The sequence below is a fragment of the Anthonomus grandis genome, chromosome 1, assembly GCF_022605725.1.
Source record: "Anthonomus grandis grandis chromosome 1, icAntGran1.3, whole genome shotgun sequence".
Taxonomy (NCBI): Eukaryota; Metazoa; Arthropoda; class Insecta; order Coleoptera; family Curculionidae; genus Anthonomus; species Anthonomus grandis.
The window spans coordinates 6,444,129-6,468,573 of record NC_065546.1 but is presented as its reverse complement, the minus strand read 5'-3'; the positions used below and the strand labels follow the sequence as shown (position 1 = coordinate 6,468,573).

General features: G+C 33.2%; 1 protein-coding gene across 1 annotated transcript in view; it reads right to left on the bottom strand.

The window, feature by feature from the left end:
• The window catches only part of LOC126742144 (ubiquitin carboxyl-terminal hydrolase 47), a gene marked incomplete at its 3' end in the record, with an annotated part of 88,161 nt that overhangs the window by 26,514 nt on the left and 37,202 nt on the right, over positions 1-24,445 (bottom strand). Inside the window, exons 10-15 of the mRNA XM_050448718.1 lie at positions 16,732-16,900; positions 16,244-16,466; positions 5,627-5,802; positions 5,357-5,564; positions 2,222-2,431; positions 1,979-2,163 (exon numbers count right to left, since the gene is read on the bottom strand). Of these exons, the coding sequence (XP_050304675.1) occupies positions 1,979-2,163; positions 2,222-2,431; positions 5,357-5,564; positions 5,627-5,802; positions 16,244-16,466; positions 16,732-16,900 (1,171 nt within the window). The remainder of the gene's footprint in view (positions 1-1,978; positions 2,164-2,221; positions 2,432-5,356; positions 5,565-5,626; positions 5,803-16,243; positions 16,467-16,731; positions 16,901-24,445) is intronic.

The following is a 24,445-nucleotide window of genomic DNA, read 5'->3' as shown; positions in this document are numbered from 1 at the left end:
ATAGATACAATTAAGTTTGAAGAGTATTCTACGGATTTTCCTATTGAATCATTAAATAATTTAAAAGACTCTTTCCCTAATATATTTACTGATTTGCCACGGCTAAAAAATGAATTAAACTTTATCTATAATGACGAAAATAACCGTAATATTCAGTTAGATAAACTGTTGGAACAGTTACATGAAAATAGTGACATTTTTAAAATAGCTGCAAAATTAATTCGTCTAATTGTGACCATTCCTTCTACAAGTGTTTCAGTTGAACGTAGTTTTTCTTGCTTAAAAAGAGTTAAAACATACCTATGGAATTCAATTGCAGAAAATAGGCTTACTAACTTAGCAAAGATTTCTATTGAAAAGGAACTTATAAGTGTAGAACCATTTTATGACGATATCATCGATAAATTTGCAGCTTTAAAAGACCGAAGAATAGACCTTATCTTTAAAAAGTAAATAAATACTGCCTCGGATGTAACAATAAGCGTGGGTAAGTGTCTCTCTAATATTAATTTTTTATTATGTGTTTTAAAATTTAGTTTTTGCTGCTTATGGTATATTTTGGGTTTTGCGCTTCACCTCTTCCTAAAGTCACGAGCCGCTACTGTCCTGAACTGCTAGAAAATATTCCGCTAGCACAATATAATGCAGTTTACTTACAACAAGATGGTGCTTATGGGAATTTGTTGAGAATAATTTTCCGCAAAGATGGATAGGTACTAACGGGTCTGTAAGATGCCCCCCACGATCTCCACATTTTTCAATTTTAGGTTTTTTTTATGGGGGTATCTACAAAATGAAGTGTATAAAACACGTTATGAATGCCGAACTTCGAGAGGCCTTTCTAGCTTTTCAAAATTTGCGAAGGAGACCAATGGTTCTATTTAATGCCATTGAAAGAATCACAAAAATGTGCCAATTTTGCATTTGAGAGAATGGTCATCATTTTGAACATTACCTTTAATTTTTTTTTCTTTTTGTAAATACAGTTGAGTTTTTTGTTTTGTATGTTTTGTTGCTTTATGCTACAAGCTTATGTTGTAAAAATTGGAGCTATACTGTTGTAGTGTATTTTTTTTAATAATATGCTTTTGTCTCAATCGGTATATTTTGATTGCATCCAATGTATTTGCAATGAATCCAATTATTTGTTAGTGATTTGTGTAAGTTTTATCTTTGTTATTGTTATTCATAACCTACTAATAAATTTATGTTCTTAATTTTACAAAATTGTTATTTATTTGTATGTTTCTTAAAAAAAGCGCATACCATTATATATTTTTGTAAAGGTAAAAAGAAGACAAGTTTATTAGTGCATATATACAGGGTGTTCCATTAAAAAAAACATAAGTTTGGCTTATAACTCAAAAAAAGTAAATTAAAAAAAAATCTACACCACTGCATTCTGCGCCACTGCATTCTACGGAAAAAAAATCTATAAAACTGTTTTTTTATATATTCGATAAGTTAAAGAATAACCGAAATACAAGGGGGGTCCCAAAATGTCGAATTTTCAAAAATGGCCTATATCTTAAAATCCAAGAGGGCTTTGGAATTTTTGTTAACGGTATCGTAATTTTCACGAAAAAGTAGCACACTGTCGCGAAAACGGCATCACGCTAACGTTAAAAATAACGGAGATACCCCGCAAAAGTACCCAAAATGGGACACCCTGTACACCCAATTCGGGCCACACTGTGTACATTAAAATTAAAGAAACTCAACAAGACCTCAAAAATACTTAAAAGTTTCGGTCTCAAGACAATATTACAATTAAATTATGGAATGTTTCGCTTGAGTAAAAAGGCCTTAATTCATAAGACCTTTTAATAATTGATTTCCACAACACTTTACTCTCACTATACCGATAATATACTGAAAGTGTTAAAAAAAATGTTAATAACGTTTTTTCCTGACAATTTTCCACTCTCAATACAAGGTAAAGCATAATAGAAACTTCTAAATAACATAGTGTATTTACCCTAAAGTATAAATTCTGAGGTATATCTTTTTGTGAAACCAGCTGGTTTTCGGTATCATCCCAGTACATTTCGTCGTCAGGTCTCCCCATAACGTCACAGTTATAAGAACCTTGACAGGGATCAGGAGAAGCCATGTGTTGATCACCCGGAGAAGGAGAGTTACTTGATAAAGCCATGCAGTCCACTTAAAAATTATATTCCAATCAGAAGCTATTGAGCCAGGTGTCTAAAATCTTTTTTACCTGGAGCATCACCAATAAGGGTTCGATCTCCATCACTTAAGCTACTATCTTCACTATTACTTTGATCGTAACCGTCGCCACACATTCCTCCAGTTATTGGCTGCGGAGAGGCCCTTAGACTTGGGGAATTAGGCCGGTCATTGATAGGTTCTTGCTTCTCTACGTTCTGGTTGATGTCTAAGGGTGGTATCGATAGGGTCTCAAGAGTGTCTAAAAGTTAAATTATTAGGATTACTTTTTGTTTGTATTTTCTAGTGTTTTAAATGACTTTTAATTTCGTTTCTATTAAACAAATGTGAGAAAATAGAAAAAATATTATATACTACAGTTTCATCCTTTATTCACATTACTATATTATGAGGTCATTAAAAAAAAAAGTCAAGCAAATAAAAAAAAAAAAAAATCTGATAGGAAACTAGTGGCTTCACCAGGGGAATTTAAAATGTCAATAGGTACCGCAATACATAAAATCAGGTTGCAAAATTTAATTTGTTTGAATGAGATTCTGATGACAAAATTCGGTGCAAATATTTTAGGAGCGTATTGTTAGTTGTTCACACCTCCGGCGCAGAACGATCACGTGACCACTCCATCTGTTCGGTAACCCAAGTATAGAACGATGAAGCCCATTTTGGTGGGTTTTTTAAAATCCCGCGTATATGTCAACCGTCCAAGGACCCTACAAGAACTAAAGGCCAACATACAGGCAGAAATTACCAACATACCCGCTGCTACGCTGGCAAGCGTCATGAAAAAGGCTAAAAATCGCCTTATTCAATACAGTGAAACTTCTCTAACTCGAATCTTCAAGGGACAGACTAAAAAATTCGACTTATGGAAAAATCGACTTACAGAAAAAAACGCTATTAAGGGGTTATTGTTTATTAGTACCAAAAAAAGTATTTTCTTCGTATAAAACTAAAATTTTGTATGTTGTATGTGTTACATAATATGTATGCATATCAATATGTTTATAAATTTTTTTTAAAGAAGTCAGTTATTTTTTTTTGTGTGAAATTGGTCCATTTTTCCTTATCTATAAAATCTTCTAATAAATTTAAAGAATTGTGTATTTCATATGGAATATTTTCTCTGGATAAAATAAAACATCTTATCTTTTCAACAGCAGAAATCGTCTCGTCAATTGTAGGTATCGGAACAATCTCACCTTCGCTTTGGCCATCATCTTCATTTTCTTTAGGGTCTGAAACAATACAAAACAATTCTTACAATCTAAAAAGGCATAATCTAGACTAGCCTACCTTTTTTATTTGGAACAAGATTTTCTATTACGCTTTCTAGGATCTCTTCATCAGTTGGAAAACCCGTTGTTTGTACATTATCATCAATCGTCACATAGTCTTCAAATGAAACATCACTCATGTTTATAGCCCTTCTGTATGAGGTCCACAGGGTTTTTAATTCAGATAATGGAACAAGGTCATCCTCGTCCCAGTTAGCAGCATCTTGTTGAACTTTATCTTTAACAAATCCTGCTTTTCTAAAGCAATTAGCAATGGTTTGTTCTTTTACGTCCAGAGTCCACGTTTTATTAAGATCTTGAATTGCGTCAAGTAACGTCACAGTTGTAGGAGTTGCCACTTCCATATGGGTTAAAACTTTCATAACAATCCGCTTCCTATAATGTTGCTTCAAATTTTTTATAATTCCTTGATCCATGGGTTGTAAGATTGACGTAAGGTTAGGCGGAAAATATTCAAGTTTAATATTTTTTAACTTAGATTCAACAGACTTGGGATGTGCAGGACAATTATCAACGAATAGTAAAACTTTTCTTCTTTGGGCTGCAAATTTCTTATCAAGCTTTAATAGCCATTTTTCATGAATCTCACTTGTCATCCATGCTTTTTTATTAAACTCATAGTCCACTGCAAATGATTTAATGCCCTTAAAACAACGTGGATTCTTTGACTTACCAATGATTAGCAACCTAAGCTTTTCAGTCCCACTCATATTACTTCCAACCATAACTGTAATTCGTTCCTTGCTGTTTTTGCCACCATGGCATTTTTGTCCTTTAAATGCTAGTGTTTTGTTGGGTAAACATTTAAAGAAAACTCTTGTTTCATCAGCATTAAAAATGTCATCCTTATCATATTGACCGATCAGAGTGGGCAATACATTCTTTTGCCATTCTTCACAAGACGTCAAATCTGCAGAAGCACTTTCACCACATAAAGACATTTGAACGATGTTATGCCTAGTTTTAAACTTATCTAACCATCCTATGCTAGCTGCAAAATCGTCCCGCCCTAAAGCAGTTGCAAACTCCTTAGCTTTTTCTCTTATAAGAGTTCCAGATAGAGGGAGATTTTTATTTCGTGCCGTAATAACCCACTTAAGCATTGCTTCATCAATATCTTCATTCACACAAGGTGTAAGCCTTCTCCTCTTACAGTTTGAAGCGTAATCATCTTTTTTTCTAAAAGTCTATCCTTGTTTTTTAGAATCGTTGACAGAGTATTGGGTGGTATCCCAAACTGTTCGGCAATATCCTTCTTTTTCTTTTCACCTTTTTCCACTTCAGCAATTAATTTCAATTTCTCACATAATGGTAAGCACTTTAAATTTCTCTTAGCCATAATTATTTTTAATAAAAACAAATTGTCTTAATTCGCATACGCACCAAAAAACTGTAACCACAAAACCGCCACGTCGCGATGAGAGCCTTTTTCCGTTTGAACTAATAAAAAGAAAAATGATGCAATAGCAAATCCATGTAACAAACAGATTTTTTCCTAGAAAAATGTCTGTACTTCCCCGCAAAATTCGAGTTAGCCATCGGCAATGCGTTAAACGTTATTTCGACTTATAGAAAAATTCGAGATAGAGAAATTCGACTTATAGAGATAAAATATCATATAAACTTGATGATACCTTTTTTGGTAGTATAAAATATTCGAATTAGGGAATATTTCGAGATAAAGAAGTTCGAATTAGAGGAGTTTTACTGTATATTGAAAATGGGGGAGTTACCTACGAGATATGATTTTCAAAACTGTATTAAACGAAACTTTAAATATGTATTTACATTCTTGGGGGGGAGAACGATAGATAACCTTGCTTAACCTTTATGTTATAATTATATTCCTTTTAATATCTAAAAAAACTTACCTTCATCTGTATTGGGCATAGAAATTGTAATACTGGTTATGTAACTGTACAGATCGACTAATTTCTTCAATTTATTAACATTCTTTTTGGCCATTTCTGTATCTTTACCGACGTATATCTTGCAATCAAAACCTTTCGAGTCGAAATGTACTACCTCAGAGTCATCATCAAAATACTTTGCCTCATTTGAAAACATCCCTAACATCACCTTAAATAAATTCCTTGTTAACTAGTATTTATTAAAAAAAAAAAGGTTATTGACCATTTTACCTTTAAATGGAGAGGATCAGCCATTAATAATTGGCCTAATTCTTGCTTGAGCTGACCTACTGTTTCTCCCACCTCGACCCTAATAGTAGTTGGTTCTTCTATGTCTTCAGTCTCCAAGTTTATAGGAAAAACTCTCATATTAATGCCTCCTATTTGATATTGTTTCCATTTTGTACCTAAATTAAAATATTATAATAATCTTATATGTTGAGTAATGCCGGATTTATAACAACTCATCATTTTTAATTGAATACATAAGCATATCCTTAAATCACAATAATTCGTAGCTTTAGAGGATTTATACATCTTCATAACAATAGTTCATAATATTTTGATGGGTATTATTATATTAATAATAATAATAATCTGATACAAAAAGCACGGAGGATGGCACTTACGCTAGTTCGTTTTTTTTTTAATAATTCAGTGCATAGAAGTTAAATTTTGCCATTACTATAAATTATCTATTATTCTCATGAGTTTCATAATCATGCTATTAGTTATGAGATAAGAAGTATAACTATGCTCAAATCAAAGCTGTATAAATCAGGCACACATTTTCAAGGAACGCTGTTCCTACCATGGTTTTTTCAATTAATTTTAGGATTAAAGAATTCATTAAAACAATCTAAGGAGGTATATATAAAAGGTTTATTGGATATACATGAGTAGGAATATCTTTTCTAAGAAACTACACTTAAGCAAGTGTAATGTTGCCTTAGCAGTTTTTTTGTGATTTCTCCAAGGCGTTCGATTGCGATTGATCATAAAGTGTCGTTGGATAAATTAGATGATTATGGAGATAAAACTTCTATTCTGACTCGGTTTGTTCCTTCCTATAAAAACTTTTCAGAGGATGGAATTTGGTGGTATCTGTTCTAAACTGACTGATGTAACTTTTAACTTTTGAGGTTAGTCTATTAAAGATTAAACAGCCAAATATATTAACGTCAAAAAATATAGTGTTTGTCCATTTAAAAAACTGTAATGTAGTAGGGAGTAATTTTAATATAAATAAAATCATCCGGTATATTATTAGAATTAATTAATATGCTAGGGAAATTGTTATCGTTAGTTTTATGCAATTCTGCAAAGTAAGCAAGTGCAATGTCCGGTCAATATACGATCCATATTGTGATCAGAATAGTAAAATAAACTATGTAGAAAGGTTAAATTTTGACTATTATTAATGGCCTCCTAAGACCTGAGTTATTACAAAACATCAAGTTAGGTTCATCACTCTTAAACTTTTGATATTTTCTTCCAGCACGAGAATGAATTCTACGCAAAAGTATTTATTCAAAACCGTTTTCACCTTCTATCTATCTTATACAGAGTGTTACAAAATTTGGTGCAAATATTTTAAAAGCGTATTGTTGGAGTTGAAATAAGACTTTTTTTTCCTTTAAATATGTGTCCTAAAATTCGTAACTACAATTATGCATCAATTCTTGCATGTTACCCTTTTTTGGGTACTCTTTTTATTTTCCGTCCCAAAAATGGCGTAAATCCAATTTTAGGGAAGGATTCAGGGAAGGTTACCCTTCTGATAACCCGTATCTTATATTTCCTATGGTGTTCTACATTTTCAAATTTCTTATTGAAAACATAAGATATGGGCCTTCAAAAGTGAAAGCCTTCCTGAATCCTTTCCTAAAATTGGGTTTACAGCATTTTTGGGACGGAAAATACGAAGAGGATATAAAACAATTAGGACTTGCAAATTTCAAAAATATTTGACTTATAACTGTAGACAGTGTTCCAAATAATCGATTTTCTTCAAGCAATTTGCGCGGGCTGTAGTTTGAGGAAGTGCACTTTAGGACACATCTTTATAGGAAAAAGTTTTATTTTAACTCTAACAATACGCTCCTAAAATATTTGCAACGAATTTTGTCATCAGAATCTTATAACATCCTGTATAAAGTGCAAAATATTACAACACCCTAAAAAGTCACGATCATTTTCTATCTAGCATTAAAATGATAACCTGTGATAGGAAATTAGTAATAAGGCTTTAAAATTGACTACTTTCTAAGAGATTTTATAGCGTCAATAAATATGTTGCTACCTAATATACAGGGTGTCCCAGAAGTCGACGATCAAACTTAAGGAAGGGAAGCAGGAGGTCATTTAGAATCTAAATATGTGGTTATCAAAATATTAATAGGTAAAAAGTTATTCACCTTTTTGTATTTTTTAATAAAAATAAATACTGCGAACAATAAAAGAGTTATGCAAAATAAACGCGGTAAACTACTGTTTTATTTTTAATTATGTTTAATTCTTAGGGATGTCCTTTTAATTTTAAAATAGTTTCAAAAACTCTAATGTCTTCTAGTCCAGAAAAAAAATTTTAAAAACAAGTTTTGATTTCAAAAAATCTTAGTAAATTTTTTTAATGGATGGTGATAAAAAGAAATTACTCTTTAAAAAAGTGACCCGCCCTTAGAAAATCTTGAGAAATTATTGTAGATTCTTAACATAATAATAAATAATAAAAACAGATTTGTTTTACCCAATTTCTAATGGAAAATACTTTACTTGTACCATTGCCAATTCTTTTAAAAATCACAAAAACTTTTAAAGGTTTTTATTTATTACCAATATTATTAAGGTAGGTATTTACCATTTACCTATTCTTAAATTTAAGGTGAACGTTAAAGTTCAGTTTAAAAATATTTTGAATATTTTGCATTGTCCTTTTTTGTTGAGTTAAAAATAACAAACGATTTGGTATTTTTCAAATCAGTCTTAGGTACGCTTTCCTCCATACTGGGCTATTACATTTCGACCTTTGCGATTAATAAGTACCTACTTTTTTTAATTTGTTAGTTCAACTTTTAAAGATGCCTTATGCACCACAGGAATATGCAGAAATGCATTATGTCTACGGGTTTTGTGATGCTCGGGCTGCTGCTAGAGAGTATAGGGCACGATTTCCTAACAGAGCACATTATCCTGATTACAGAGTGTTTCAAAATGTTCATAAGATATACGTGAATGGTCAAATTCCTGGCCAGCATTTGCCCAGAGAAGGAAGGCCTAGAGTTGATATTGGTGAAGATGAGATAATAAATATGGTATCAGAAAATCCGACCATTAGTATTCGAAGTATAGCAAGGCGTTTGGGATTATTACCTTCATCGGTGCATCGCATTTTGAGAAGATCTCTGTTACATCCATATCATGTGCAACGGGTGCAAGCATTGTTACCCGGAGATTACGCCACAAGAGTGCGATTTTGCAGGGATATGTTACGTCGCAACAGAACCGACCCTCAGTTTTTCCAAACAATTTTGTGGAGCGACGAATCATTGTTTCAAAGGATAGGAATATTTAATATTCACAATTTACATCATTGGGAATATGTTAACCCTAGAATTGTGCGCGCTTCCCGTTTCCAACATCAATTTGGAATAAACAAGTGGGCTGGAATAATTGAGGGTAAGTTAATTGGCCCTTTTGAATTATCAAGACGACTCAATGGCGAAAGCTACCTCATTTTTTTGCAAAATTATTTAAATGGCTTACTAGAAGACGTATCCTTAGAAACACGTCGAAATATGTGGCTGCAGCATGATGGAGCTCCTCCACACTACGCTCGAGTAGTCAGGTGTTTATATCAACCAACAGTTTTCAAAGTCGTTGGATTGGAAGAGGTGGGACTATCCGCTGGCCACTGCGGTCCCCCGACCTTTACCCATTGGACTTCTTTTTGTGGGGTTATTTTAAAGAATTAGTTTACGCTACAGAAAGTCGCACTGAACAGGAATTGCGTCAAAAAATAGAAGAAGCGATCAGAGTGATCAATAACAACCAGCAGGGATTCCAACGGTTAAAAAGAACTTTTATTCGACGATGTAGATTATGTGTAAGGGTAGGCGGCAGACATTTTGAACATTTAATGTAGTTAATACCTTATTAATAATTAAATAAAAAAAATATTAAAATTTCTTGTATTTTTGAAAAAATGTGGCAATGGTACAAATAAAGTATTTTCCATTAGAAATTGGATAAGACAAATCTGTATTAAGCCTTTAATTATGTTATGAAACTACAGCTCGGAAATATCAAAATGGCCAGTGAAATTTGGGTGCGCAGTGGCAAAATCCTCGAAAGCCCATTTTAGGCCGTTGGTTTATCATTTTCTGTCTTCATCGCACACTGACTCTCTCACTCTTTCTTCCCGCATCTCAAAGGCCATTTCGATATGGGCGAGTTGTACATTAATTTCTCAAGATTTTCTAAGACGGGTCAGTTTTTTAAAGGTTAATTTCATTGAATCAACATCCATTAAAAAAATTATTCATATTTTTTGAAAACAAAACTTGTTTTTAAGATCATATTTTTCTTGACTAGAAGAGAACAGAGTTTTTGAAACTATTTTAAAATTAAAAAGACACTCCTAACAATTAAACATGACTAAAAACAGAATCAGTAGAATAATCCGTTTATTTTGCATAACTTTTTTATCGTTGCCAGCATTCAATTTTAATAAAAAGTACAAAATATTAAATAACTTTTTAACTGTCAACAATCGGATAACAACATATATAGTTATTTTAATTCAAAATGACCTCCCTCTTCACCCCTTTTAAGTTTGATCGTCGACTTTTGGGACACCCTGTATAATCAGGCATTTAAAAAGTAATTTACTTTTGGGTACTTTAATTTCATGCCACTGTTTTTGTTGAACAACTATTGATTTTCCTTAACTTTTATTAATGAAATGATTTTAGTATCCAGATCATTAATTTCGAAATAATAAAGCTGTTATAGAGTCAAATTTTCCCAAGTGGGCCACTCAAAAGTTAATTTTTGGATTTCCATGTACCTTTCGATTTCAAATGATAGCTCAAGAGACGAAAAATGATGCCTTAAAGTAGTTCTGCAAAATATAAATTTTTTTATTTTGACAATATCTTGGTTGATTAAAAAAAAGTGAGTAATCTTACATTCTTCACGTTCTAAAATGTTTTGCGCATCAAGTGAATCTTTGTAAATTTATTTATTCATCACAAAAATTAATTTTACAATAAACAAATACAAAATTTGACATGTGATACATAGAACATATGATATGTTTACGGAAAAAATTAAAAAAGAACATTGTTCAGATATTCGTAATGAACATTTAAGCAGAAGAAAATTTTTGCTAAGTATGAATAAGCATTGACATTCGAGCCCTCGATTCCCCTTATGTACAGGCACATTACGTGTTGTGGTCTAGACTAACGCAAGTCACTTAATTCCAAGATTCTGCACAAAATCTGAATACTTAAATACAGTTTTACACTTTGATTTGCTGAATACTACTTTTTGTGCAAAGTGAGAAAATTTTACATTTTACTTTGTTTTCATTTACAGGTTGATAACAATGATACTCTCGTGTTTGCTTTATCGTTTTCGTTTCAGCAAATCGAGATTCCAATTTTTTTGGGTGTGTCGTTTGTTGATTTTCTTAAAATATCCCCGTGCCCAATCATAAAGTTCTTTGGTCGTCGTAATTCTTTCGGGGTTTTTTTTCTGTAAAGTAGCACGATATGCGCACCTTACCTTTTCACGGTGCCGCCAATACCATCGCACGCCCCTTTGCCGCGTGCAGTGGCGAAAAAGTGCCACTCTGCCGACATACCAAAATCGCTTTGATAATAACACAAATTGATAAAATTGTATTTGTTTTAATACTGGGACCCGGCGCCATCGGAAAAATAATAAATTTTCTTAACACCAATTCGGCCGAATTTCTCTTCCAAAAATGCGATAAACTTAGTGTTATATAAATGAAATGCAGTGGCGTCGTGGTCTGTTTTTTCGGAAAAGACGACATAATTTGCATGTTGCAAATCACCATTTTCTTTGAAGAACACAACGTAAACATGGAGAGTTGCTTGGTTTTTCGACCAATATTGTGATTGTATGACATTTTGGACCTGGAATGAGTAATTCTCCGAGAACTCAAGTTTGACGACGAATTCTCCAGCTGTGATTGATTTTTTGAGTTCCTCAAGATATCAAGCCTGAGGTGGGACTCTGTAACGCAAATAGCGATAGATAAACTCTTTATTCTCTATCTCTACGGTATTTCGTACTCTGTAACGCCGTTCGGGCTTTTTCGTTACAGAACGAATATAGACGACCTTTCTTAATTGACAACGAAAAGGACCTTTCAATTGTAAGATATTATTTTCTTCCTTTTTTAGCGTGTATTGTGGGAAAGAATAAACTATTGGCTTAATTATTTGGATTTGGCACCGACTCCCCGTCCGTACGCCGTGAACCGGGAAATTTTATTAGGAGGGAGAAAAAATTTAACGTGCGATAGACGGGAGTCACTACCTGATTTTTTTTAAGTGTTATGTCATGATTTATTCTCAGTTTTTCGTTTTTTATTTATACTTGTATACTGTGATTTAGGGTAAAACGAAAAGGAGAAAGCAAATTATTTTACTAGGTAAGTACTCATCCATTTCCTTAAGTAAATAATATCCTATGTAAAATTACACCTTGCAATTGATTAATTAACCGGAAGAGTTCCGAAAATCTGCGGTCCGGTAATGCAAAAGGGTCACTCATGTCTCTCATCACTCGTTTTTCAAGACGATTTTCTTGCATTTGCTGCCGATTTTCTAACTTCTCGTAAAACAGTAAAACAAAGCCAAAAACTAAGTTTCACATCACAACAAACTTTTGACATAAGCAAAATAAAAAAAAAAAAGTCAAAATGTCAATACTGTCAATGTCATTTTCTTCTTCTTCTTGTATTCACAGCTGGCCTATGCTCAATTGTCTAATGTTTTTAGAATAGATAATTATCGAATTCTCTATGCCCGAGCAACAACGAAGTTTATAAGGAAATGTTTATAGAGTGCCAAGGCATTAAGCGATCTTGGTCTCTTCGCTTCCTTATTTGCTTCCTTCTTAAATAGAGAAAATTTACAGAGTCCCACGCCTGGGATTTTGCCAGAAAATCATGTTTTGCAACCACAATAAGATCTGCAAAAAGATTACGCACAAAAACAGCAGTTCTTTCGTTACAATCAGTTACAATCTGGCATTACAAAGTTACAATCTGGCATCTGTAAAATAAATACTTTAATCTTTGGAAAAAAAAGATCAAAAATTGTTTATATACCGATTCAGATTTTGTGCAGAATCTTGGAATTAAGTGACTTGCATTAGTCTAGACCGCAACACGTAATGCGTCTGTTCATAAGGGGATTCGAGCGCTCGAATGTCAATAAACAAACGCTCGGCGTAATTGCTTATTCATACTTAACAAAAATTTTCTTTTGCTTACATGTTCATTATGAATCTGAACAATGTTCTTTTTTCATTTTTTCCATAAACATATGAGAACATGTCAAATTTTCATTTGTTTATTGTAAAATTAATTTTTGTGATGAATAAACAGTTAAATTTACAAAGCCTATGATTGAGAGCACTTGATGCGTAAAACATTTTAGAACGTGAAGAATGTAAGATTACTCACTTTTTTCAGGTATCAACCAAGATATTGCCAAAATAAAAAACTTTGTTAAAAAATTTCAATTGTTTGTAACTAGTAAAAAAATTTATATTGTGCAAAACTACTTAAAGGCATCATTTTTCGTCCCTTGAGCTATCATTTAAAATCGAAAGGTACCGTAAAACGGGGTTACTTTGCACTGAGCAGGGAAACTTTGCACCGAACATGTAAAATTATATTTTCTGTAATCCTCCTCATAATTTTGTTCAGATATTTCTACTACCTCTAGAACACATAGGCAACATCGTAATACGTCACCAACACGCGCGCGAATATCCTCCTGGTCGCCAGTTGTTTATCAGCAACCGTCCGAATATTAACCTAGAAATTCTATGATTTTCTGGCTTTGCAAAATCATACTGTGCAGAAAGTCCCAGAGTACAAAAATTGGTAAGTACACGTCTAAAGGCTTATACTATAACCGATTGCGATTTGTAGTTATTAAAATAACGAGTTTAAACAAGGATAGCAATAAAAAAAAACATTGTTTTTACATGTGCACTTATCACGTGGAATTGGGTATACTTTGCACCGCTCAAAGTGGTGCAAAGTATCCCCTACTTGTCACGTCCAAACTATTTTCATTCGCAAGAGTAAAAGTTAAATAGGTAAATGGTTTTCAGAAAATGCCCAGACGTTATAGAAGGAAACTGGGATCTCGCAGATATGCATACTACTCACAAGAAGATTTAAAGGCATGTTTGTCAGCAATACAAGATGGCATGAGCACAAGAGTTGCCACTGAATCCTTTAACATTCCAAGGAGAACTATTGTTTACAAATTAAAAGGAACACACGCTAGAAAACCTGGATACCCATCAATATTCTCTTATGGAAGAAGAGGAAAGATATTTCGTACAATGCATACATGCCTTAGTGATTCTGGTTTTCCTGTTACTGGAATGGAATTGCGACAAACAATCAAGAGCTATTTAAATCGCTAAGGAAAAAAAATAACTCGTTTTCGGGATAATACTCCAGGTATCGATTGGGTCAAATCATTTTTAGCTCGTCATAAGGACCTTACTGGAAGGATAGCCTCGAACATAAAAAGAACTAGAGCAGCACTCAATGCAAACCAAATGACTGAATACATAGAAAATCTAAAACAAACATTAACTGGTGTAGAGCCGCATGCTATTTTTAATTATGACGAGACAAACTTAACCGATGACCCCGGTCAAAAAAAGATATTAACTAAACGTGGTGTTAAGTATCCCGAACGAATTTGTAATTCCTCAAAGAGTAGCATTTCTCTTCTTATGATTTGTGGAAATGCAGCTGGTGAGCTTCTACCTCCTTATGTGGTGTACAAATCCAAGCATTTGTGAGACACCTGGACTGAGAATGGTCCCCCTGGTAAGCGTTATGCAAATACTGCATCTGGTTGGTTCGAATCACAGACATTTGCAAATTGGTTCAGCACTCTCCTATTGCCCAGGCTTAAAAAAATTCAGGGATAGAAGGTCATTTTAGGAGACAATTTGTCTTCTCATATTAATGATGAAGTCCTCGATTTATGTCGAAGACACGACATTGATCTTGTATGTTTGCTTCCGAACAGCACCCACGTTACACAACCGCTAGATGTCGCATTATTTGCCCCCATGAAAAGAGCCTGGAGAGACATTTTATCTCAATATAAGGAAACTCATGTAGGGAGTAGATCAAATGTACTTGAGAAACAGCATTTTCCAATGCTTTTACGATCATTAATGGAAAAAATTCAAAAGGATAGCGCTGAGATATTAAAGTCGGGATTTAGGAAATGCGGTATCGTCCCTTGCGATGTAACACCGCTCTTAGTGCGGTTAACAACAACTAAGCAATCTAATATGACAACTGCTAGCGACACAAATAAATCAAGTTCGTCGGATATCGAAAACACTTTCATTAAGTATTTAGAAGATAAAAGACAGGAAGCCACACAGTTTAAGCCACGTAGGAAGAAGAAAATAACGGTTTCAGCAGGATACAGTATAGCCCATTCTTAAATTAGTTTAACAGATCTAACTGGAGCATCTACATCCACACCTCTTTAAGCTGTTGAACCAGAAATCGTAGATGATTCAGAGAAGGACATTGTTTTGGACGACCACTTTCCACTAGGCAGGGATTCATCAGATGATGAAATAAATGAGATGCAAAAGATGAAAGAAGAAAAAGAATTTAATGAAAAACTCGTCTCAGGTTCTCTTGGAACAAATATTGTCGAAAAAGTCAAAAACTCTGGATTAGATGATGTTAAAAAAGTTATTTTCCTATGAAGATCACGTTTATTCTGGAGTGATAACAGCAATAGAAAACGATGATCAATGCTATGGCCAGATCGATAAAGTTTTGGAAATGGCCAGAAAGACGTGACGAAATATAATATTCGTGGGACAACGTAATTGGCGCCATTAGCCCTCCCAAGAAAATGTCCAAACGAGTATTGTACATTGTCCCAGAATGCGACAAATTGTTGTGGGATTAGTTTCAAACGTTGTATTTTTACTATTACAATGTTATAATAAAGTTTGTTCATTTAAATTGTAGCAATTTTCTTTACTTTTATGCTTGTTTCAGAATTTTCATAAAAAGTAGGTAGGTAGATTTAAATTCACAAAACTTGACCCACGAACATTTTTTCGCATTTAATTGGTGCAAAGTTTGAAATAATAAGGGTTTTCTATGCACCAGCAAGCATTTAGTAGCCAAATATTAATAAAATATTGAGTGGTGCAAAGTATGACTGTTTTGGGGTATACTTTGCACCACTAATAAAACGAGGTTGTTCTCTTGATTAGGCAATATACGTAACAAATAGCTATATTCAGAGTTATATTACAACCTGCTCAATTGATATTTATAATAAAAAGTTCAGATCTTCTTTCGAGTGACGTTACATCCTAACTAATAAAATGGTGCAAAGTAACCCCGTTTTACGGTACATGGAAATCCAAAGCTCACTTTTGAGTAGCCCACTTGGAAAAGTTTGACTCATAGTGGACTTAAGAAACATTGCTTCGTTTATGAATAATTTAATATCTGATTTTGCACTGTCAAGAAAATTTGCAATCAAATTTAAACAGTTTAGTGCTTACCGGGTTCTTTAATTTCCAGCATCCAATCCGTATAATGAACCGTTAGGTGCATAAGCATGGCGGCTCTAATTGTGACTTCATCACTTTGGAAACTACAATAAATACATTTTTGTTGTTTGTTGTACGCTACCAGTCGGCAATCCCTTATTTCCACCAATCCGTCTAATTTAAACCGGATGTAAGCGTGCTGTGCTATTTCGCCTAATTTTTCATCTGAGAATGTCTATAAAAAGTCCCAATATATTTCAATTAAAATTAAATAATCAATGTAAAGAAAATATTTAAATCAGTGTGTAAAGTATTTGATTTAACATATTATTTACATTTGTAATTACCAAATAGTAATTAAAAGAATACCCTAAAGATACGTTAACACCAAGTAAATACGTCTCTGCCAGGCAAGTATCACCGTTAAGGGTCAAATTGGCAATATAATTTAGATTATATTTGTTGAATTTTATTTTATAATTTATTTGCCTGTTTCTTACCGAAATTTTTAATTCCATTGAAACGCCGGTTGTTGGGTGGATACAGGTGATATTTAATTTAACCATTTCATCTTCCTTCTTTCTATTTAATCGCTCCTCTTCCTCCTTTTGTCTTATGTTGGTCAATAAGCTCTCTATATGCGGAGGGAATTCATTAACGGATATCGCTCTAGAACAACATATTCTTATAAAGGTGTGTGTTCATAAAAACAAATCAATCAGTTAAGTCTAAACAAATCCGTACTGCCAAAGTGAGATTTTCATTTAATTATAAGATAAAGTAATTTTTAAGTAAGTAATTTTGATATAATAAATTGTTTCTTATATGTAAATAGCACTAAACAACAGAATAATCTATTTTTAGAAGTTTTTGAAATACTTCTGTTAGAATAGTATTCCTTAATAACTTGTTCCATATCTTACTAACTATTAAACCAGATTGTGCGTTAAACATCATAAATAAATTGCCAATTACCGTAGCATGTGCATTTTATGTGGTGGAAATGATTCACGAGAAATTCCTGTTACTAGCTACGTTTACAAGGCGCGGATCTATTAGATCCATGGATCAAATGATAGACTATTTTTATTTAGTACAGCCCTGTTTACAAGGTTTGATTTTGAGGGTTAAATTAGTGCAAGATTGTCTCTAGGATCAAAATGTCAGTTGAAGGGAGTTTATCAGTTTAGAAAAAGGATTATAGGACATAACCTTAAATCTTTAAAAGTGTTGTTTAAAAATAATAAAAATAAACTACTAATTTTTTTTCAAGGCTTAAGCTTATCCTCCTCTTCATCTTCTTCTTTATTTTTGTGTACAAAAATCGCCTTGTAAGCTAACATCCAATAAAATGTTAAACTAATCATTTTGGTACTTCAAAATAGGTTCTAGATGTTTACACCGAAAAAAAAAAATTTTATCTACCCTGTTTGGGAAGCATCAAATTCGCGTATCAAATTTTAGTGCGCTGCTATTTACACTGAAAAAAATAGTCCTCCTGACGTCATTTGATCCAAGTATTAAATATTTAAGACACGCGTTGTCAACGTAGCTAATGTCGAGCTTTATCGTAGAGTCATTCCAAGATTTATAATTATTCGTCGTCAAAACCATAATGATTAAGACACATTAGCAATGAATTACACCTAGGACTTTATCATTCGTTATGTCGTTTAGCTTATTTTCATGTGTTTTGTTTAGTGAATGTGTTACGGCAATCAAACGAGCTATCAAAAAATTTTCAAAATACCACTAAATAGGCAATACAGAATATTTTATTTAAAATATTGGAGACTTCGTGATTTAAGTTTACGTAACTTTGGCTCTATTAAACACAGTTCCAAATTTTCCAGAAGTAAAGTGCGAAGAGCATGTATCAAAGCACCCGGATATTTACTCCTCTATAAAAGTCACAATCAAACAGGATGACTTTAGAAATGCATGGCGTCGTGAGGTGTGGCCAACTGGGGCCATAATCACCAGTTTTTTTGTAAAGAAAAGGGTGCTACCAACTCAGGCGGATCCTTAGATCAGACGAAACATCAGGCTACCACTCTACATTTACAAGTCTACTATCAAAATGTTTGTGGCCTCAGAACTAAGGTTAGTGAACTCTATACTAACTTTTTAGCTGAAGAATATGATATAGTCACTTTAACCGAAACCTGGCTCACAGATGGTTTCCATGATGCAGAGCTGTTAGACAACAGATATAGTATAATGAGAAGCGACAGGAAAGATGGTCGAAGGGGAGGTGGGATTCTTGTAGGAGCTAAGAAGAACTTGGACATGAAGCTCGTCCCCATTAATATCCCTGAGGATTCTAGTCTTGAGTGGTTACTGATAAAAATTACAATTAAAAAGAAATACTTTTATTTATGTGCAGTCTATATTCCACCAAATGCTAATGTTGATATACAGTATCGGACAAAATTAGAGAGACTTCTCTATTTGCCAACTCCAATTTTTTGTACTTGAAATAATATTAATATTTGTTAAGCAGTGTATACCGGAGTTGACAACAATTCTATTATCAACAATTCATTTTTGTAGCTCATGTTTACATTTATTTAAAGAATGTTTTTAACATTGATAAAAAATTACTGCGACAGAATTAAAGAGACTCATTTTGTATTTAGTTTCGCTGAAGTCGCGATTAGTTTAATTTCTGTTTATTAGTTTGAGAATATCATTAGCAATGCCTCGTGGTAAACATTATTCCATAGACCTAAAAGAAAAAATTATAGAAGCCTATAACTCAGGTCGCTCACAAAAATTAATAAAAGAGCAATTCAACGTCAGTAAACAAATGGTTTCCAGAACAATAAAAAATTATCAGCTCCGTGGAAGAGTGACAAACCTTAAAAGAGGTGGCCGCAAGAGAAAAACCTCAGTACTGCTGGACAGGAGAATTAAACGACTAAGTCAGAATAATCCGCGTCTATCTTCAACACAGATTTTGGCTGAATTGGAGGCGCCTGGGGTTTCATCCAGGACTGTGCAGCGGCGATTAGTGGAGGCGGGGCTTCCTGGAAGGAGACCAGCAAAAAAACCCCATCTATCAAAAAAAAATGTAGCTGCTAGAATGTTATTTGCAACACGTCACCGTTACTGGACAGCTAAGGACTGGAATAAGGTTTTGTTTAGTGACGAGTCTAAATATAATATTTTTGGTATAAGTGATGGAGCGCAGTTCGTACATCGCCCAGCAAACAAAAGGCTTGATCCAAAATATGTTTCTGGTACTATGAAGCACGGAGGTGGCAATTTAATGGTTTGGGGTTGTTTTTCGGGTTATGGAATGGGTCCTATCCACAAAATTGAGGGCACTACGGATAGATTTATGTATCGGACTATACTGGAAGATGTAATGTTGCCTTACGCCGAATGGGAAATGCCGCTAAGATTCACGTTCCAACACGATAACGACCCCAAACATACGGCCAAACTTGTGAAGGAATGGTTTTTGGCTAACAAAATTCAAGTTTTAGTTATTCAAGGATCCGGCTGTAATTTCGAATCTCATTGGATCGATGCCGAATAGATGTGAAAAAGTTATCCAGAATAAAGGGTACTGGACAAAGTATTAGGTTAGTTTCATTAGTATAGGGTACAAATGTACTTTAAGGATAAGTCTCTCTAATTTTTTCGCACAGAATTTTTTGCATTTTTTTATTTTTCCTAATAAATCTTGAGAAATGTTTTTTTTTTTAAAATTTATTTTAGTGCTTTTTTAAACTACTTCAAAACATAACATCCTTCAGCACAAAAAGAGGAATTTAATCATTTTTATCTTACATAAAAGACGTAAGTAGTCGAGTCTCTCTAATTTTGTCCGATATGTGCAATTTTTTAACCTCTTTGAATGTATCTTAGATAAGGATGTAAATATAATTATCTTAGGAGATTTTAACCTACCATTCTATGTAACAGAAGGCTATGAGAAAAGTAAATTGATAAATAACTTTTAAAATTTGTATAATTTAGACCAGCATAATAATGTCTTTAACAAAATGAAAAGAAAGCTGGATCTTGTACTATCTAATATGCAAATAAATAATTTAGAACACTGTGGTAATCCAATTCTTGATGAAGATCAGAACCATCCTGCTTTAAGTATGGTTTTACCGATATCTTTGAATCACATAAAAAATCATCATTACATTAACTATGAATATATTTATGACTATTCAATGGGCGACTTTTATAGGTTGTATACATTATTGAGGGAAGTTAATTGGGCAGAGCTTGAAAGGACTGACAATGTTGACATGTGCACTCATGTGTTCTATCAAAAGGTTTATGAATGCTTAGACCTGGCAATACCCAGAAAGAAAGTTAAAATAGGCACTCGAAAACTCAAACGTTTTCCAAAATACTTCTCTCAAGAACTAAAGAAAAATATTAAGTTAAAGACACATCTGCATAAACAAATTAAAAAAGGCACTGCCAATTTTCAAATTAGGAATGAATATAGCAAAATTAGAAGTACAGTGTAATATCAAACTGCACATGAGCTTCGAACTTATCATGAGAATATCGAGAGAAATGTCAAAACTAACCCAAATAGCTTTTGGGATTTTGTCAGGTCTTGGCGTTCAGGACCTGGTGTTCCGGCTGAGGTATGCTATGGGGAGTGTACTGTTAGCGGTGCTCTGAAAATAGCTGACACATTTGCATTATATTTTAGCTCAGTATTTCAACAGTCTGAAAAACCTAACTTCGATAAATCTAGTGGCAACTTTTCATTTTCCAAGATCTCTGAACTGCAAATTCAAGCAGCCATTAAGAGATTAAAATCAAAAAAGGCCACTGGCAATGATAGTATCCCCTCATACATTTATCAAGGTTGTTCTGATATTTTGTGCACTCCATTAAAAACCATTTTCAAAATTTGTGTCTAAAAACAAACACATTTCCAGAAGTGCTTAAATATGCTTTGGTTACTCCAATCCTCAAATCAGGAGATAATTCTTTGGTTGACAACTACAGACCAATTAGCGTTCTTAATTCTGTCGCAAAAATTTTTGAAAACATTTTATACCAAGATATTTTGAGCTCTTTCATGAATAAATTCTCTCAGCAACAACATGGATTTCTACCAGATGCCTCAACGGTCACCAACCTCAGCAGTTTGACTGAGGCAGCTGCCAATGCAGTAGATAGCCAAGAGCAGCTAGATGTTGTCTTGACAGATTGTGCAAAGGCTTTTGATCGGGTTGACCATGGGCTGTTGGTGAATAAGTTGGGTAAATTTGGTTTCCCGCTGAAAGCATGTAGGTTTATGGTATCTTATCTTACCGGAAGGCCTCAGCAAGTTAAAGTTGGTAAAAAATTGTCAAAAATATATATAGTAACATCTGGGGTGCCTCAGGGCAGTAACCTTGGGCATCTCTTACTTTTAATTTTTCTGAACGATTTGCCAAACTGTATAAAGCATGCTAGATGTCTCGTGTTTGCTGATGATTTTAAATTATTTATGCACATAACATCTCTTATTGATTGTCTTGAGCTGCAAATTGATTTGAACTTGGTGGCCCAATGGTTCAGAGAAAATAAAATGTCATTAAACATAGATAAATGTCAAATTCTAACTTTCACAAGAAAAATGCAATTTATCGTTAACTAGGAAAAGTAAATTTAGGGATCTTGGAGTCTGTTTTCAAACAAATCTCAAATTTAAGCAACACTATGAAACTATTATAAACAAAGCATATAAGCTTCTTGGTTTTGTAATAAGAAATACATAACATTTTAAAGAAATAAAATCAATAATAATTCTGTACAACTCACTGGTCAGACCGATCTTGGAGTATGCTTCAGTTATCTGGGCACCTAAAGCAATGGTGCATATTAATATGATTGAAAGGGTCCAAAAAAGATTTTTAAGATACCTGTACTTAAGAACACATAATGCATATCCCTATATGATCTCCTATAATAGTATGCTAGTTGAATTTAAAATGGTACGATTGAGTGTTAGGCGTAATATGAATGATGTCTTATTTATTTACTACATAACTAACAACTTAAAATATAAGAACTGTTCTTTAATTAATCATCTATCATTTGCTGTTCCTAAAATCAATTTGAGAATAAGAAATAACAATCTTTTCCAGTGGTCACCCGCAAGTTGTTCGCCATTTAATAGAATGATGCAAGAATGTAATAATTATATACAAAAATATGATATAGATCTCTTTAATATTAGTATTCGCCAAATTAAGACTGATTTTGTATCCTTATCTGATTTTAATCTGTTCTTTTTGTTTTTGATTTTTAATTGTAAGTAGGTGTATTTTATTAAATGTTATTAGTTTTAGTGTAGGTTTAGTTTCATCATTATTATTGGTTTTCCTTTTTCTTTCTGGAAGCCAGTAAGCACTCCCACATATAATTACATTTCAAATGTGTTTGTAAGAGTATAAATAAATAAATAAAAAATAAATAAATAAAAAGACCCCATATATGGGGGTATATAAATAGCAGGAATTTTTATTTGACTAAATTTACTTATCTATCTATATAAATAAATGTGAATGTCTGTGGCTATGTTCGTTTATAACTAATCACTACACAGAGTCGCGTCAAAATTTGCAGTTATTAGTTTACCCTCGAAAAAGATATAGACATGGTTTTATTCGCAAATTTGCGATCAATTTTTCGATGACAATTGGCTGTTCAACAATACAGAACCGCTGATTTTGCTCACGGGGCGCCCTCGTTGCCACGTGCGAACTACGTGAGTAAACTTGGTAAAGTGGAAAAGATTTGAAGTAGCATCAGATTTCGCATGGCTTTAATTTTAGTCGTTCTATGACCGTGCATATCGTATCGATCGAATCTTATACTACGCGTTTTCTAAGTCGCGGTTTAGGCTAGTATCTAATATAAAGCATTTAGACTCTTAAATTTTGACATTATAAAATGACTTGCAAACAAAACCTAACTTATCTCTAAAATTATTAGTTTTTTTCCTTGCATATTAAATATGAACGAGACAACGCAAAAATTTACGTAGAATTAAAAAAGTTTTTAAAAGAGCCTTTTTAGAGGATGCTCATTCTTAAAAAAATCGACCTTTCGGAAAATTCTTTTTTTTATTTAAAGAATATCAAAGGATACAATTATTCCATCATTATTTTCAGGGTAATAGACTATTTGGCACACGCTTTAACTCACCGTTTATAAATTATCAATTAAATATTGGTAAATGAATTAATGTTATGTTAGTAACATGAGTTCTTTAGAAACTGTTAAGCAACTAAATACTTGCGCGGAATAAACTCACATGCTTCAGGATTGATAATAAGAAATCTTATGAGTTATGGCAATAACCATACCAACTATTATAGGAATTTACCAGTTATTATTATGCAAACTGTATAATCAAGTTTATTCCGAATGGGATGACAATAAGCAAGTTTAAGTTAAAACTTTTTCAAATATGGACTTAACTTGTTAAAATACTGTCTCTTTCTGCTCTATAAACGGAAACAAAACTCGATAAGGCTTTAAGGTTGCGACGGCACTTTTGAAAGTATTGGATTAAAGCGAGGCCTTTAACACTTTGGATCACTCTATTTTTTATCCTAAATTGGCGTCTTATGGTTTCCAATCAAAATCACAAATGTTCATTTCAAAATATCTGATTGATGCAGTTATTTTGAAAAAAGATCCCACATAATCGAGGCTGATATTAAGTCTGACCCCGTCATTTGGATAGAGGCGTGCCACAAAATTTTTTATTAGGTCCCTTATTATTATATCTTATCCCTTATCACCGAACATAATCCGACCGTTATTTTCGTGGACGGATGCAACGCAGTCAACACCCAAATTTCACAGTCGCCAAAATAACAGACTGACTTAATTCATGTGTATCTGCCATTTTTAAATATGCCTGCGATAAGCACTCATTTATGTTGCAAAGACATGCTCAACAAAAAAATAACTCTTATTTTCATTCAAAATATTGTCATTTTGTTTATGGTCATTGCTTATACGACTTTTCTCCAAGTAAAGTGAAGAAGCTTATGAATTCATGTATTTGGTTTATTTATCACCTCAAATTTGGGGATCATATTAGCCATAAGCTTATAAGGGGAAGAATAAATAAAATTTTCTGAGAAATTGTTGAGTTTCACCTTTTGATTGTAATCAGGTAAAAAAATTTTAAAACGTTTGCTTAGCAATAATTTTTTTAAAAATAAT